Source organism: Oncorhynchus tshawytscha, linkage group LG05, assembly GCF_018296145.1.
Source record: "Oncorhynchus tshawytscha isolate Ot180627B linkage group LG05, Otsh_v2.0, whole genome shotgun sequence".
NCBI lineage: Eukaryota > Metazoa > Chordata > Actinopteri > Salmoniformes > Salmonidae > Oncorhynchus > Oncorhynchus tshawytscha.
Genome location: NC_056433.1, coordinates 26,162,775 through 26,178,104, shown reverse-complemented (window position 1 = coordinate 26,178,104; position 15,330 = coordinate 26,162,775). Strand labels below are relative to the sequence as shown.

Here is a 15,330-nt window from a genome sequence, read left to right as displayed (position 1 = left end):
TCAGAGAAACAGCATGGCAGCAAAGAGGCATAGTAGTGTGTGCATCAGAGGGGATCAAATGCCAAATTTAGGGATAAACAAGAACTGCTACCAATAAATTGTGACTATTTTAAGTTAACAATCTTGTTTGAAATACATTTCTAATTTGAGGTGCGTTTGTGAAGTCGTTTTCTCCATGTATTATATAGGCCATAGAGTAATTGCATAATCTCTCAACTATAGACCTTTCTCTCCATTCCTCTTTAAATTAGCGCACCACCGCCACCTGGTGGGAAATTATATGCTTGCAATAACATTTTCCATAGCATTTTATTTACATAACATAGCCTACATACAACAGTCTATGGTTCAATGCCTTAATACTCAAGACAATATTCAACGATTATTCATTTGTTTGACCGTTTCCTCCAGTTTGAAACAATAGGTGAAATAAGCCAAATGTGCATTTTAACTAAGAATCCTGTAAGGCAAGCTACTGACCACAGTCCCTTACATGAAGATTAAAGAATACAATTGCATAGTTTTAAACAGTCTAACAATATAAAATGTTGAAAAAAATACATGTTTGTTTTGATCTTCTATCGAAGAGGGGGGGGATTACCCACCACGCGTGACGTCAGCAGAGGCAGAGACCACTAGTTTCTTCTTCACCAGTCTTCTCCATGTTCATCATCAGTGGCACATTCGTTATAGCCGAGGATAGAGCACCATCCAGGGGTAGGGCAGCCGAACCGAGTCGCTGCGGTAGTCATGGCGGCGCCGTTAGCCCACTTCGATGAAGACTGGCAGGATTTCAACGAATTCAAGGCGGCCTCAGGGTCGCCAAACCGACTGGACCAGCTGAACTCCTCGAACGTGGCTGACACCGGCCTGGTGGAGGATTTCTCGGACATCGACAACAGCTTCTCGGGGGAGATATGTAGCTTCAAATCAATGGAGGACCTTGTCCACGACTTCGATGAGAAGCTGACAGTTTGCTTCCGAAATTACAACACTGAAACTGAAAACATAGCCCCCATTAAACCTATCACAGAAGATAATTTCCTCAAGGACGACGAGTGAGTGTGAATTGTGTGCTACTTTATTACTTTATCATTGTTAACCTATCATTTGAAATCTGTTTGCTAAACTAGTTAGTTAGCCCACCATTGCTAAGGTTAGCCTACTGCTAGCTAGCCATTTAACCAACAGGGTTGTTCGCTAGATGGCCACGGTTGTGTTGAATGCACGTGATACAAAGGTAACTTAAGAAAATCAGGACTTCAAAAGCAGTCTTCAAGAGGTTACATTTGTATATTGTTTCTAGCACTTAGCTATAACACTAACTGACCAGTGTTTTCAATGTAGCTAGCGACCCAACTTTAGTTTATAAACAACTTGATATTTGCATTGCAAATCAAAATCAAATCAAATGTATTTGTCACATACACATGGTTAGCAGATGTCAATGCGAGTGTAGCGAAATGCTTGTGCTTCTAGTTCCGACAATGCAGTGATTTCCTAAACAGTCCCTCCTTTCACATAAGTGACTTCAAAATATTAGACTACCGTGTGTCTCGTGCATTAGCTATGTGCACTGCAATTCGTTTTCACCATTCCGGCACTGTAGTTAGTTAGTATACTGACTTTCAAGTCATCTGAGTCTGTCCAAACTCAGGACAGACGGGAGTCTGGGCAGTTCTCTATTGACGCACTGCTGATGAACCACATCGTGACATTTTAAATAATTGAAAACACATACATCGAGGTACATTTTTTTTTAATGGTTATTGAAAGGGCACACTTCAGCTCAGAATATGTGATGGACAGCGTTTATAAAACCAGTGATCTGTAGAGGACATCTAAGCTCAACCCTCCTCTTCACCCCTCAACTTGCTCTATACACGCACACACAGCCTACCGAGATCGTGTCTTTTGATATTGGCAGCCTTGTACGTTGCTCTTGAGTCAGGTCCAAAGAATCTTGAGGTAAACACTGTAACCTTTTACAATAAAATGCGCTCCCATATGTAGGCCTAAACTAAACAGTCCCTGTTTTAGAATATTATGAACCAGGTGAGTCGAGCCCTGAATGCTGATTTGGCTGAAATACGTGGTATATCAGACCATATACCATGGGTATGACAAATTTGTTTTTACTGTTCTAATTACATTGGTAACCAGTTTATAATAGCAATAAGCCACCTCCGGGTTTGTGGTATGGCCAATATACCACGGCAAAGGGCTGTATCCAGGCACTCCGGGATGCGTTGTGTAAGAACAGCCCTTAGCCATGGTATATTGGCCATCTACCACACCCCCCCCGGGCCTTATTGCTTAAGTAACACATGCTATAACAAAGGTAGCTTGGCTATCACTATAATAAAGACTTGTGGAGATGGCAGAGGATCTGTTAGCCTGTGATGTTGGTCTATCTATGACTCATCAGCATGCTCCGACTACAGTACAGCCAGTGTCATCTCCCTAAAATGGTCTCCTGAGCTGTGTCACTCAATACAGATACAACCTTGGCGATGTCGACTCCGCTTTGGTCATAATATCAATTTCCAGGGAAAGAGCAAATTGAGTTCACGCATAAATACACACACACCGAGAGAGAACATGTATACACAGTACACACAGACCTAGTTTTGCAATGCCACTATTAGGACTAGGGTGAGGAGGATGAGTGTGAGGGAAGTGGAGGGGGGAGTTTGGACAGAAAGAGCAGTGCACTGAGGGCAGCGGAGTCCTTTCATGAGTGACTGCCCATTTGGAGGACATGCCTTGCCTCCTAACTAGCTCTGTAGTTGGCTAATGGCCTAGCTCCATGCAGAGACACAGCGAGGATGACAGGGAGACTGGAAGGAGTGTGTGTGTTTTTATATTCCCTAATATGCTTTTGGGGAAAGTTTCAGGATCAACTTCCTAGGAGAACTACTCATGAAGCTACATAGACCCACTGGCCACAGAGAGGCTTGTTTATCACTAGCCACTTTAAACAATGCTACTTAATCTAATGTTTACATACCCTACATTACTCATCTCATATGTATATGTATATACTGTACCCTATATCATCTACTGCATCTTTATGTAATACATGTATCACTAGCCACTTTAAACTATGCCACTTTGTTTACATACCCTACATTACTCATCTCATATGTATATACTGTACTCGATACCATCTACTGCATCTTGCCTATGCTGTTCTGTACCATCACTCACTCATATATCTTTATGTACATATTCTTTATCCCTTTTCACTTGTGTGTGTATAAGGTAGTAGTTTTGGAATTGTTAGGTTAGATTACTCGTTGGTTGTTACTGCATTGTCGAAACGAGAAGCACAAGCATTTCGCTAGACTCGCATTATCATTGCTAACCAAATACATTTGATTTGATTTTGTTTTATGCGGGGTGTCTGCATTGTTGAGAATAGCAATGCCACGATCAAAGGGTGACACCGACACAGGGCCAAAGCGGTTCCTGCCGGCATTGCCCCATTTTTAGGGAACCTATCCCAAAACTGTTAATGGTAATAATGCTGTGTTAGTGAGAAAGCAAGCGGGAGGGAGAGAGTGGGGTTATGCGAATAACACATGTCTGTCTATTCATTGGAGTGTGTGGGCAGCAATCTCTCTGATGCAAAGCCTTTCTGACGTGTGGGTTCACAATGCCCATGCTCACATTGCTCGCAGCAGTCAGGGTCAGACAGACGCACACACACACACACTCATACTCGCATGTATCTTACGCATGCTCACTCCAATTGTGTAGCGGTATCTATGTACAAAATGGAAGAAAGGTCCATAAATCTATTCTGTATTTTCTTGTAGCGTAAAGCAGTGCCCTTTTAAAAGAAAAGACTTGGACAATACATTTGGCATTGAGAAATGCTAGATTCCTGTGCTGTTAGCAGAGAGATGCGAGCTGTATCAAAGACAGAGACAAGTGGTGTGTGGGTGGCTGGTGAGAAAAGAGGATGACAAACTACTGCCAACTAATGATGTGTCAGTGTGGAAAGGTTTTTTTTTGTGCTGTGAATGAAAATGTTCTCTTTCTTCCTCTTTCTTTCTCCCTTCCTCGTTTCTCACCCTCTTTCGACCTCACATTGTTCTCCATTAATTCTCCCCCACTTACTCTTCTCTTGTCACCCTCTCATTCTCTTCATTCCCCTCACCATATTCCTCTTTCACTGTTCTTTCCCTCTCTCCCTCCCTCAGCGTGTGGAATGCTCTCACCGATAACTACGGCAATGTGATGCCAGTGGACTGGAAGACCTCTCACATTCGCTCCCTGCATCTCCCCACTCTCAATCTCTGTGAGCAGGGGGTAAGACACACACACATACACGGTCTGCACCTCCTAGGGCTTAAATATATGGCTTGAAAATCATATCTAGATTTTTAAAAATCAATATTTAATTTCATTTAACCTTTTATTTAACCAGGAAGGGCTCATTGAGATTAAAATCTATTTTTCAAGAGCGACCTGGCCAAGATAGGCAGCACCAAGTCATTACAAAAAAAATTACAGACAGACAACGGGGAAAAACTACAAGTAATCTAGTAAAAACCATTGAATTGACAAGAGTATAAAACAGCTAATTAAAAACATTGATAGGTCAGGGAATCAGCCTCGAAATCCTTCGTCAGTGATTTAAAAACACCAATCGGGACAAGTTCTTCCAGGTTTAAAAGTATTTTGTAAGGTGTTCCAAGACGATGGCGCAGAAAAGGGTAGTAAACCCAAAATGGCTTTGTAAATAAAAGTATACCAGTGACTGAGCCTATGAGTGACTAGAGGAGGCCAGCCAACCCTGGTTTATGAAGTGCAGTGGTGAGTAAGGATTTTGCAGTTTAAAATAAATCTCAAAGTGCCATGGTAAAGAGTGTCAATTGATCTCAAACACTGAGCGGAAGGATTCATATATAAAATATCCCTATAGTCTCGTAAAGACATAAATGTAGCTGATACTAGCCGCCAGGCCTTATTTCTTGCATTAGAAAACACCATTAGTTTAGTTTTGTCAGTATTGAGGATAAGCTTCAATTGACGCAAGGTATGTTGAACAGTATTAAAAAGCAGTTTGCATATTCTGGAAAGCTTTTGTAAGAGACGAGGCACAACAGTAAATAACAGTATCATCAGCATAAAAATTGAGTTGTGCATTTTTGGACATTTTTGTCTAAATCATTTATATAAATAGTGAATAAGAGAGGACCAAGTACAGACACACCAAGACAGACAATTTAACAGACATAAGCCCATCAAATTGAGTGCACTGAGTTCTATCAGACTGGTTAGCAAACCATGCAACTGCATGCTCCGAAAGACCTACACTCGACAATGTCTGCCTTTAGTATATATAGCATGATCAACTGTATCAAAGCCTTAGCGAGATCAATAAAAAGTGAGACACAGTGCCGTTTTTTTTTGTCAATGGCTTCAGTGATATCATTTAAAACCTTCATGGCTGCTGTAATTGTGCTATGCTTCTTCCTGAAGCCCGATTGGTACATTGATAAAATATAGTTAGTAAATAAAAACTATTTTAGCTGTTCACTTACAAGGGTTTCAAGTATTTTCACCAGGGGTTACAGCTTTGAGATTGGCCTATAATTATTTAAGAGTTGGATCTCCCCCTTTTTTAAAAGTGGTAGGACAAATGTTGATTTCCAGATCTTTGATTAAAATATATATACATCTTGATTAAAATATTTTTTCTTCTAAATAAGCTTTGTTGTACAATTGTTAAGGGTCAAATACACTGCATTTCAAACAGTCAGCAATAATGTAATGAATTGAAGGCTTGTGAAATTGTACCTAGGATTAATATAAGCCTTTTACAACTACAGGACCCACTAATAATTTAATCAAAATAGTGTCACCTGCTTTTTTTCAATGATCAATGATCTGGCATTCAAGTCTATGAAAATTCCTTTTTGTTACAAATTTGACCAGAACCATACATGATGCACATTCACTAATAATGACTTATTGTAGCAGGCATTTTGAATACATTTTCTATGTCTCATAAACCATCTCTCAAGCACAAGCCTACATGCTAGTGACTAGCCAGCTAAGTTTTATATTTCAAATGTAGCCAACTTGGATCTATTTTCTAGCTAACAAGGTAGGGCAGTTGAAATGTTATGAACACACCCTTCTGTCTCCAACTGTCTGAACAGCATGCTGGCCTGTCCACTTTGTTCAGATGTTATAATCAAGTTGCCTACCTTATTTCTCAGAACGAGATGACAATTCCTTATAGAATTGTTGTATGCTTATTACAGATTTATAAAACACAGAATAGACAGCTAGTATAACAGTCTTTGGCTAAAATGCTGCTAGTGGTACGTGTTAACGCAATGCCACACACAACAAACTGAGCATACATTTCCCAAATCAACATTTATTGATATTCCTGTTTTAGTAGTGTCTGCTCTGTGTGCAGTATAAGGAGTAGAGACATAAAAGGGATATAGTTAGAGAGGGTTACTTCTCTATTACAGTAAAATAATGTCTCAATGTGTTTTGGTGACCAGAAGCAGACGAGACCAAAAAGACACTATGAGAACACATGGACATAAACACTCATAAAAATGAAAAATACAGGCATTTGGAATATCACACTAGAACAAATTGTGTATATATGTATAATCGCCCTAGCACCTCCCCACCAAGCTGACTGCATCTCCCTTTTTTGCTCTCTCCATCTCTGTTTCTCTGCTCCCTCTCTCTGTGATGGACAGAAGCTGGACAACATGCCTCTTGACCTGTCTGATGATGATGATGATGAGGAGCTGAGGGAACAGATGGACATGCACTCCATCATCGTGTCCTGCGTCAACGACGAGCCACTCTTCACCGTTGAGCAGGTACACACACACACACACTCGCTCTCTCTTTCTGTCACGTCTCAAATACACCTTACACACACACACACTCCTACTTACAAAGCCACACCCGTAACACACAACCCTGTGTATGTGTGTTTGTTTGTTGCAGGTGATCGAGGAGATTGAGGAGCTGATGGAGGAGTCTCCAGACCCAGAGGATGATGAGAGCCCGTCCCAGTCAGACCTGTCCATGCTCTCCCAAGATCTCAGCAACCTCAAACGCTCCAGCTCCAACACCAGCTATGAGGACCGTGAGTTACTCCTAACTCTCATCTAAATCCCTAGCAACTAAAGTGTTAACAGCTCCTTGCAGCTACATTGCACAACCCGTACATGTATACAACTGAACAGCAGATACAGGCTCACAGTAGCATTGTTACGTAATAGACGTTAGATACAACTGGACAGCAGATACAGGCTCACAGTAGCATTGTTACGTAATAGACATTAGATACAACTGGACAGCAGATACAGGCTCACAGTAGCATTGTTACGTAATAGACGTTAGATACAACTGGACAGCAGATACAGGCTCACAGTAGCATTGTTATGTAATAGACGTTAGATACAGCTGGACAGCAGATACAGGCTCACAGTAGCATTGTTACGTAATAGACGTTAGATACAACTGGACAGCAGATACAGGCTCACAGTAGCATTGTTATGTAATAGACGTTAGATACAACTGGACAGCAGATACAGGCTCACAGTAGCATTGTTACGTAATAGACGTTAGATACAACTGGACAGCAGATACAGGCTCACAGTAGCATTGTTATGTAATAGACGTTAGATACAACTGGACAGCAGATACAGGCTCACAGTAGCATTGTTATGTAATAGACGTTAGATACAACTGGACAGCAGATACAGGCTCACAGTAGCATTGTTACGTAATAGACGTTAGATACAACTGGACAGCAGATACAGGCTCACAGTAGCATTGTTATGTAATAGACGTTAGATACAACTGGACAGCAGATACAGGCTCACCGTAGCATTGTTATGTAATAGACGTTAGATACAACTGGACAGCAGATACAGGCTCACCGTAGCATTGTTATGTAATAGACGTTAGATACAACTGGACAGCAATTGCTGCATGTTTGTTATGTAACTTGTAAATGCACATCAAATCAAGACTTTAATGCAAACATTTGTGACTGACCTTGTATGTGTAATGTGATTTGTCAAGCCCCGTTTAAGTGTGTGTTGGTATGTTCTGCGTCGTCTGTCAGGCCTGCATCGTCTGTCAGTCTCAGAGCTGAGCGAGGCCTTGGAGGAGGTGGAGACGGCCATCAGGCGCTACAGTGAGGAGCTGATCCAGGTCCTGGCTCTGAGGGACGAGCTGGACTTTGAGAAGGAGGTGAAGAACAGCTTCATCTCGCTGCTCATCGAAGTGCAGAACCGGCAGAAGGAGCACCGCGAGCTGCTCCGCCAGAAGAAGAAGACCAGGCCCACAGGCAGTGCCCTGAGGGCAGACAGGACACACGTTCCTGGGACGGTGAGAGAGACGGATGCATACATAGTTTTGTATACATTGAAATCCATATAATGCAGACATGCGCGTATAGATATGTGTGTTGTGGACACTCCCTCATTCATAGATGCACCACAAGGGAAGATGCATGCACTGGAATCTGTGTGGTGGTGGGGGGGGGGTGCAAATGCACGGAAAAGCAACAAAACACCCTGCAGTGCTGTACTAACTCCTGCCACACTCACCCTGCAGACCCTGTTGGGTCTCTCTGCCCTTACGCTTTATTCTACAGTCAGCTATTTTCCAGCTAGTTCCTATGTACATGGTGACATTTTGACATGTCTTAGTAAATACCAGCTGAAAACAGGACTGTCAAATAAAACAACCTGGCGGTCTGACTTCACCCTGCCATTGTTTTTGTCCATTTTGAACTGTTGGACTTCCGTGTGGATAACCTTTCCTTTTCAGAACCTAAAACGATAGAGGGTTGAATCCAGCTCTATACCCCTCTCCTGCTCTCTGGAGTGCTCATGTCATTTTGGAGGGTTTCTCATTCTTTGGTAGTTTTATCTCTCTCTCCCTCCTTCCGCTTCCTCCTTCTAGCTCTTCACTATGGAGGGACTCTCCACTGTCATTCAGAACGGCCTCCGTCAAACTTTCGGCAGCACAGGAGGGGACAAACAGGTGCCCCTCTCTCTCTCTCTAGCTACCCATCCTCCATTTTTTCAGTTTTTTTCTCTACAGCTTTTGCTGCTACTATGTTCTCACCATGTCCTCTTTATTTGACCATCTTTCTTTTTCTATCAAACCATTTCTTAAGCCCTCTGCTGTCTTATCCTCTGGCTCATTCTATGTCCATCAAATACAAATGAAGCATTTCTGCTTCTCTGCTTTCATATCCTTCTCTTTTTTGTTTTCTATGATTTTCCTGTAATATATAATAATATATGCCATTTAGCAGACTGTTTTATCCAAAGCAACTTAGTCATGCGTGCATACATTTTTACGTATGGGTGGTCCTGTTTGTTGAACTGAGAGTTCTGTCTTGAGATTGGCAGGAACTTGATGCTGAATCATCCAATAGTGTGCTCTTTATTTCCTGCAAACAAGCGTCCCCTTATTACTATGGGTGTGCTCGTGGGAAATGGGAAGTCGTAAGTCCGACATTGTGCTCACGTGCCTTTTTGAAGTCGGAACAATTCTTGAACCAATAAGATTGTACATGGCTAATAATAAAGTTAGCTAGCTTGTGTAACATTGACATATGGTCAAACTAGCTACATTCTCCATATTGATACGGTTGGAAATGTCAAACTGATTTGTTGACATCTCTTGGTTGAAAAGGTAAATGGTCAGTGGTGAAATGTCGCAACTCGGGTAACAACATATTCTGAGTTTCCCACTTGTAATTCTGACTTGGAGGGTCATTCAAGTGAAATTTCCCACTGGGAACTAGGAGCTTCCGATCAGTCGACCAATGACTCTCTCGCTCTCGCAAATAATCAGTTTCTTGATTTGGAACAAATGCAGGTATTGCCTGGCTACCCAAACTCCTTGCTCTGGCCAAATGATACACCACGCCCACGGAAGTTAGTTTCTACTCCGCAATGAGTGTGGATCTGAGTGTCTCCCTGACGATTTCTAGAACGCAAACACATTCTGATTGGTCCCAGAAACCGATGGGTTGGGCAAGAGCCAGAACACACGAGTTAAAGCTAGGTTTTGAAAATGTGTCATTGGCTTTGATACTCTGATTGGTTAGAGATGATCCAATCGCTGATGACTTTGTTTTGTACAACACCCCTCATTTTGACGTCACCACACACACGACTTTAACGATGGCAGTCTCTGACTGAAGTATGTAGCGAACGATAGAGCAGTGGAATAATTCATTTTGAGTAGTCAGGCAAATACAAATGGTGATGGTAAGGTTTTATACTCGAGTTCTTAAGTGGTTTGTAGTGTTGAAATGTACTAGAGGTCGACCGATTATGGTTTTTCAACCCCGATACCGATTATTGGAGGGCCACCCCAAAAAAAAGCTGATACCAATTAATCGGCCAATTTCTTTTGAAATTTTTTACATTTAATTTTTATTTTATTTATTTGTAATAATGACAATTACAACAATACTGAATGAACACTTATTTTAACTTAATATAATACATTAATAAAATCAATTTAGCCTCAAATAAATAATGAAGCATGTTCAATTTGGTTTAAATAACCAAATTTAAGTAAAAGTGCAATATGTGCCATGTAAAAAGGCTAACGTTTGAGTTCCTTGCTCAGAACATGAGAACATATGAAAGCTGGTGGTTCCTTTTAACATGAGACTTCAATATTCCAAGGTAAGAGGTTTTAGGTTGTAGTTATTATAGGAATTATAGGACTATTTCTCTCTCTACCATTTGTATTTCATATACCTTTGACTATTGGATGTTCTTAGGCACTTTAGTATTGCCAGTGTAACAGTATAGCTTCCGCCCCTACCTTGGCTCGAACCAGGAACACATCGACAACAGCCACAATCGAAGCAGCGTTACCCACCGTTCCACAAAAGCCGCGGCCCTTGCAGAGCAAGGGGAATAACTGCTCCAAGTCTCAGAGCGATTGATGTTTGAAACACTATTAGCGCGCACCCCGCTAACTAGCTAGCCATTTCACATCGGTTACACCAGCCATTAGGCTGATAGGCTTGAAGTCATAAACAGCGCTGTGCTTGCGAAGAGCTGCTGGCAAAACGCACGAAAGTGCTGTTTGAATGAATGCTTACAAGCCTGCTGCTGCCAACCATCGCTCAGTCAGAATGCTCTATCAAATATCATATCATAGACTTAATTATAACATAATAACACACAGAAATATGAGCAGACCGGGTGATGTTTTTCCACTCCTCAATTGTCCAATGTTTGTGATCGTGCGCCCACTCGGGCCGCTTCTTCTTGTTTTTTTAGCTAATATGAGTGGAACCCGGTGTGGTCGTCTGCTGCAATAAACCATCCAAGACGAGGATCGGCGAGTTGTGCGTCCCGAGATGCTGTTCTGCATTTCCCCACAAACGGTTGTGCATGAAAAGCCCAGGAGGCTGGCCATTTCTGAAGTACTGGAACCAGTGTCTTGTACTCCCTCCCTCTCGTTCTGTGTTTGTGACGTGTTTCTCTCTCTCTCAGTATCTGACCACAGTTATCCCCTATGAGAAGAAGGCTGGCTCCCCCTCTGTGGAAGACCTTCAGATCCTCACCAAGAGTGAGTACTGCTCGCAAACCACACTTGCCTGTCAACTAGCAAGTCACCATGAAAGTTGAGCTGTAATGCCAGAATAGCAGCGTTATAACCATAATATTCACTCCCAAATCACTTTTATGCTCTTCCCTGCAGTTTTGCATGCCATGAGGGAGGACAGTGAGAAGGTACCCAGCCTCCTAACAGACTACATCCTCAAAGGTACTCATTCTCTACCAGTTACAAAACTCTTACTCCCATTCAAAAGACCACACACGGCGATGTACATTCTCAAAGGTACTCAATTCCTTTGAGAAAATATTACTCCCATTCAAAACAGTGCTTTTGTCCAGATTGACTGTCTCACTACCACCTAGTGCCCAAGAAAGTTACTGCAGGACACAAGGGTTAGGACATTTTGTTAGGAGGGTCTACTTCCAGTGTGTTCTTTGTTCCCTGAAGTGTGTCATACTAGGCCTGCAAGGTTGTTCTGAGCCTTCCATCTTGACCTTTACCCTCCTTGTCTTTTGTCTCTGCTGCGCTGCTCTCTCGCTAGCTCTGGTATGAGAGGGCTGGATGTGGAGGTTTGTGAGGCACACAGACTCACACAATCATGGACACATGTATATATACATACACACGCAAAGTGTCAAGAGCCCCCTCACACACCTCCTTCCAGACGACACCCTTCAATGTATACTCTGCCATGCTTGTGACTATGGTGTACACTCACTTACCCTCTGTCTTACACGGACTCCCTCCTAGACTCACACACACTCTTGCCCACTCCCACTTCCCGCCAAGCTTTTAGCACTATAGAGCTGTTCACGTGAGTGCTGTCCTGTTCACCTAAGTGAGTCCCTCTCTTCTTTCTCAAACCTCTCATCCCTTCGTGGCTCTCCTCCATGTGCGATGAATCCTCTTTTACGCACATATTTTCATTTGGTGGATCATTTATTGGTTGACAGCTGTTTTCTGTGTATTCTTGTCGCTACAGTACTGTGTCCCACATAGACCTAGTGGAGGAGCCCCCTGTTCTAGAACATTCTGACGGAACACTCAGGAGCTGCAGATTTCTGGAACATACCAATGGAAGGAGAGCCCCCCACCCCTCTAAGGTGGACTCTTCCTGTTGGAGTCGTCGCCCCCCCCCCGCCACATCTTTTCCCTCGACTTATAAGATTCACATTGTAATACCTGATGCTTTACCTTACCTTTTTACATGTAATTTTTAAGTGTGTTTTAATGTTCTAATGCTATAATCTCACATTTGTTTTGTCTTCTCTGCATGTTAGTGTCTCTGTTAGCCTGTTGGCAGTATTACTCTCCATTGTCTAAAGTGTCTTTCTGTACTTATTTTCTATCCTCTGTTTGCACTAATGTAAAAGAACATGAGAGGGGAAACTAATTCCTGTCTCTACATTCACCGGTCTGTCTTTTCACATCAGTAAGAAATAGGGTGAGGAGACAAGGAGAAGTCACTTGACCACTGGAATGCGTCTTTCCCCTGTTAGACTGGCCAATGCCCTCTGACTGGGGTATATAGGAGGCATGGGGAAATAAGGCTTCTTGAACCTCTATGGGTGGGATCAGTCATGGAGTCCAATGGGAGCGCTCCACTTTAACAGAGAGATCCTATGGATCAGAGTAATTAGTGATTGACAGACTATGGTATTAGTGGGATTCAGAAGCCTTGTTCCCCCCCCCCCCATCTCTTTTACATTCACAAACCCTGTCAGTTTGTCTTTGCATGCTGGTACATAGGATTAGGGAGCTACACTAGTGACATGTTATAAATCATTATTTTGTATACTACAATGGGGAAATTGCACAAATAGAACATGTATTTTTAATTGATAACTTCTCGAAAAAGGGAAAAATAATGACAGAAGTTAGTTAGAAGGTAACCTGAAAGAACAAGCTTGTACAGCTTTTTATTTTTCTGTAGTTTTAGAGAAATTAGGGACTTTTTGCTGCCAGTAGTGTGGCCACTGATGACATCACCATTCTTATGTAAACAATAGCTGTCAACCTCTGACCCCTCCTAGTGACATTATGACCCTGTAAACTTGCCTGCCTCATACCTCACCTCTTAGTATGGTACTGAAAGTTCAGGGTTATTTGAGTATTTCAGTGGATATAACACTAATATTAGGATGTTGAAATAATGGTGTAATTGCTGTGAGTTGATCCTACCATGTTGTTTTTAAAACCAATAACTCTTTGATGTTGTGTTGAGGATCAATCAAGTGATGATGTAATCAGTCGGTGATCTGTTCTTGTCCAGTGGATGTAGCAACAGTAGTAGAACACTAAATCGTTGTATGTACTTATGGAGACAATGTAACGGAGGTAGGGAGGTTTCTGTTCAAAGACCGGAGAGATCCTTCAAACACTAACATTTCTATAACCTCTTGTCTACATCCACAACCGCCAACCTTCACCAGCACTATCTGTCATGGCAACGCTATGCTTGGTACCCCACAAACCTGTCAAATCGTCAGCAGGTAACTAAGCTCAGTGCACAATAATTGCAGTCGCACACAAACCGATCGGGTCCAGTCTATCACTACTCTACACCAAGAGCAGTGGTGGCGATGTTGTTACTCTTTGTTTGGGGGGTATGTTTTAACATTAGCGAGCCCAGCATCCTGCAGCTTGAGTAGCCATGTAGTAGGTTTTGTCAGACCTAGGCCTGAGTAGTAGTATAATGACATCAGTGATAAGGCTACAGATAAGTATAGGCTAGAACCTGAAGACCTAGCCAAGTGGTTGTTGTAGCATCAGCTTGTAGCTCTATAGTAAAACTACTGTTGTAGTAACTGCTGGACAAAGTATTTAGGAGCAGCCTGACACCTATAGACAGCAACTAGACATCCCAGGTAAGAAGTCCACGGTAGTGCCAGTTCTGTCCTCGCTATTAGAAGTCGAATCATGGTGTCTAATTGAAGCTTTTCCCTGGATCAAAGTGTGACGAGGTAATGGGTTTCAGTTGAATGTCTCCGAAGTTAGATTTGTTTCGTAAGGGAAGCCAGCAGACCTCTAGGTACTGTACAGAATCACATGCAACCCTCTTTCAATTGTAGCTAGCTTCAAAAGCATTCACAAGCCCTAGCATGTGCTGCATGCACTTTTACTTCAGATAAATCAAACGAATGGTAAGCAATAATGTCACACTAAAGGAATCCTTAGCATTGAACCACGTTGCAATGAGAAAGTTAAGCCGAACTGAAATGTATACTCGCGTGGGTGGGGTTTGGACTCCTTGAAACGAGTCAAATTGAGTAGTATAATTTGGGTTGTCTTGGAGCGGCACAGCGTTGTCACGGAGATCAGAGAAGGTTATTGACTCAGATGAAGCTCTGCCCCTCTCGTCGCCTGGTCCCTCTATTTTAGCAAACATATCAGCGTATATCCACACTTTATCTAGAGAATTATATTTATATAAACACAAGCAACAAAAAAGGCTGCCTTTGTAAATGCCTGAAATTTTGTATATATAATCTACTCATTTATTTTTAATGCACTATACTTCTTCCCCCATTTGGGGTTTTTATGTTTACATGTCTTGTCGTGTGGTACTACAGTACATTAATTTATTCGGTAAATGTTTTTGTTTTGTAACCATATTATTGACTAGTGGTACAAACTTTTTGGGCCAGAATTGCATCTAGAGCTCATTTCAAATAAAATGATGATATGTTGACTTGGTATCATGCTATTGGTTTGTAGGGTGCA

At 42.1% G+C, this 15,330-nt stretch overlaps 1 protein-coding gene across 2 annotated transcripts; it reads left to right on the top strand.

The window, feature by feature from the left end:
- The first annotated feature begins 612 nt into the window (after positions 1-612).
- LOC112250392 (fasciculation and elongation protein zeta-2) lies at positions 613-15,298 on the top strand. Of its 2 annotated transcripts, XM_024420492.2 has the most exons (9): positions 613-1,058; positions 4,209-4,317; positions 6,741-6,866; positions 6,997-7,138; positions 8,126-8,391; positions 8,971-9,051; positions 11,541-11,616; positions 11,749-11,814; positions 12,590-15,298. In XM_024420492.2, the coding sequence occupies exons 1-9, from the start codon at positions 751-753 to the stop codon at positions 12,604-12,606; spliced, it is 1,191 nt and encodes a 396-aa protein (XP_024276260.1). In that variant the 5' UTR covers positions 613-750; the 3' UTR covers positions 12,607-15,298. The 2 variants fall into 2 exon arrangements, with proteins under 2 accessions (XP_024276260.1, XP_024276261.1); XM_024420493.2 differs by lacking the exon at positions 8,971-9,051 and having other exon boundaries at positions 618-1,058.
- The last annotated feature ends 32 nt before the right edge of the window (positions 15,299-15,330 follow it).

Excerpts from the sequence above, each read along its gene's own strand:
- LOC112250392 (XM_024420492.2), top strand. The coding sequence starts at position 751 with ATGGCGGCGCCGTTAGCCCACTTCGATGAAGACTGGCAGGATTTCAAC. Across the intron at positions 6,867-6,996 it reads CACTCTTCACCGTTGAGCAG|GTGATCGAGGAGATTGAGGA; the intron begins GTACACACACAC and ends TGTTTGTTGCAG. Across the intron at positions 8,392-8,970 it reads GGACACACGTTCCTGGGACG|CTCTTCACTATGGAGGGACT; the intron begins GTGAGAGAGACG and ends TCCTCCTTCTAG.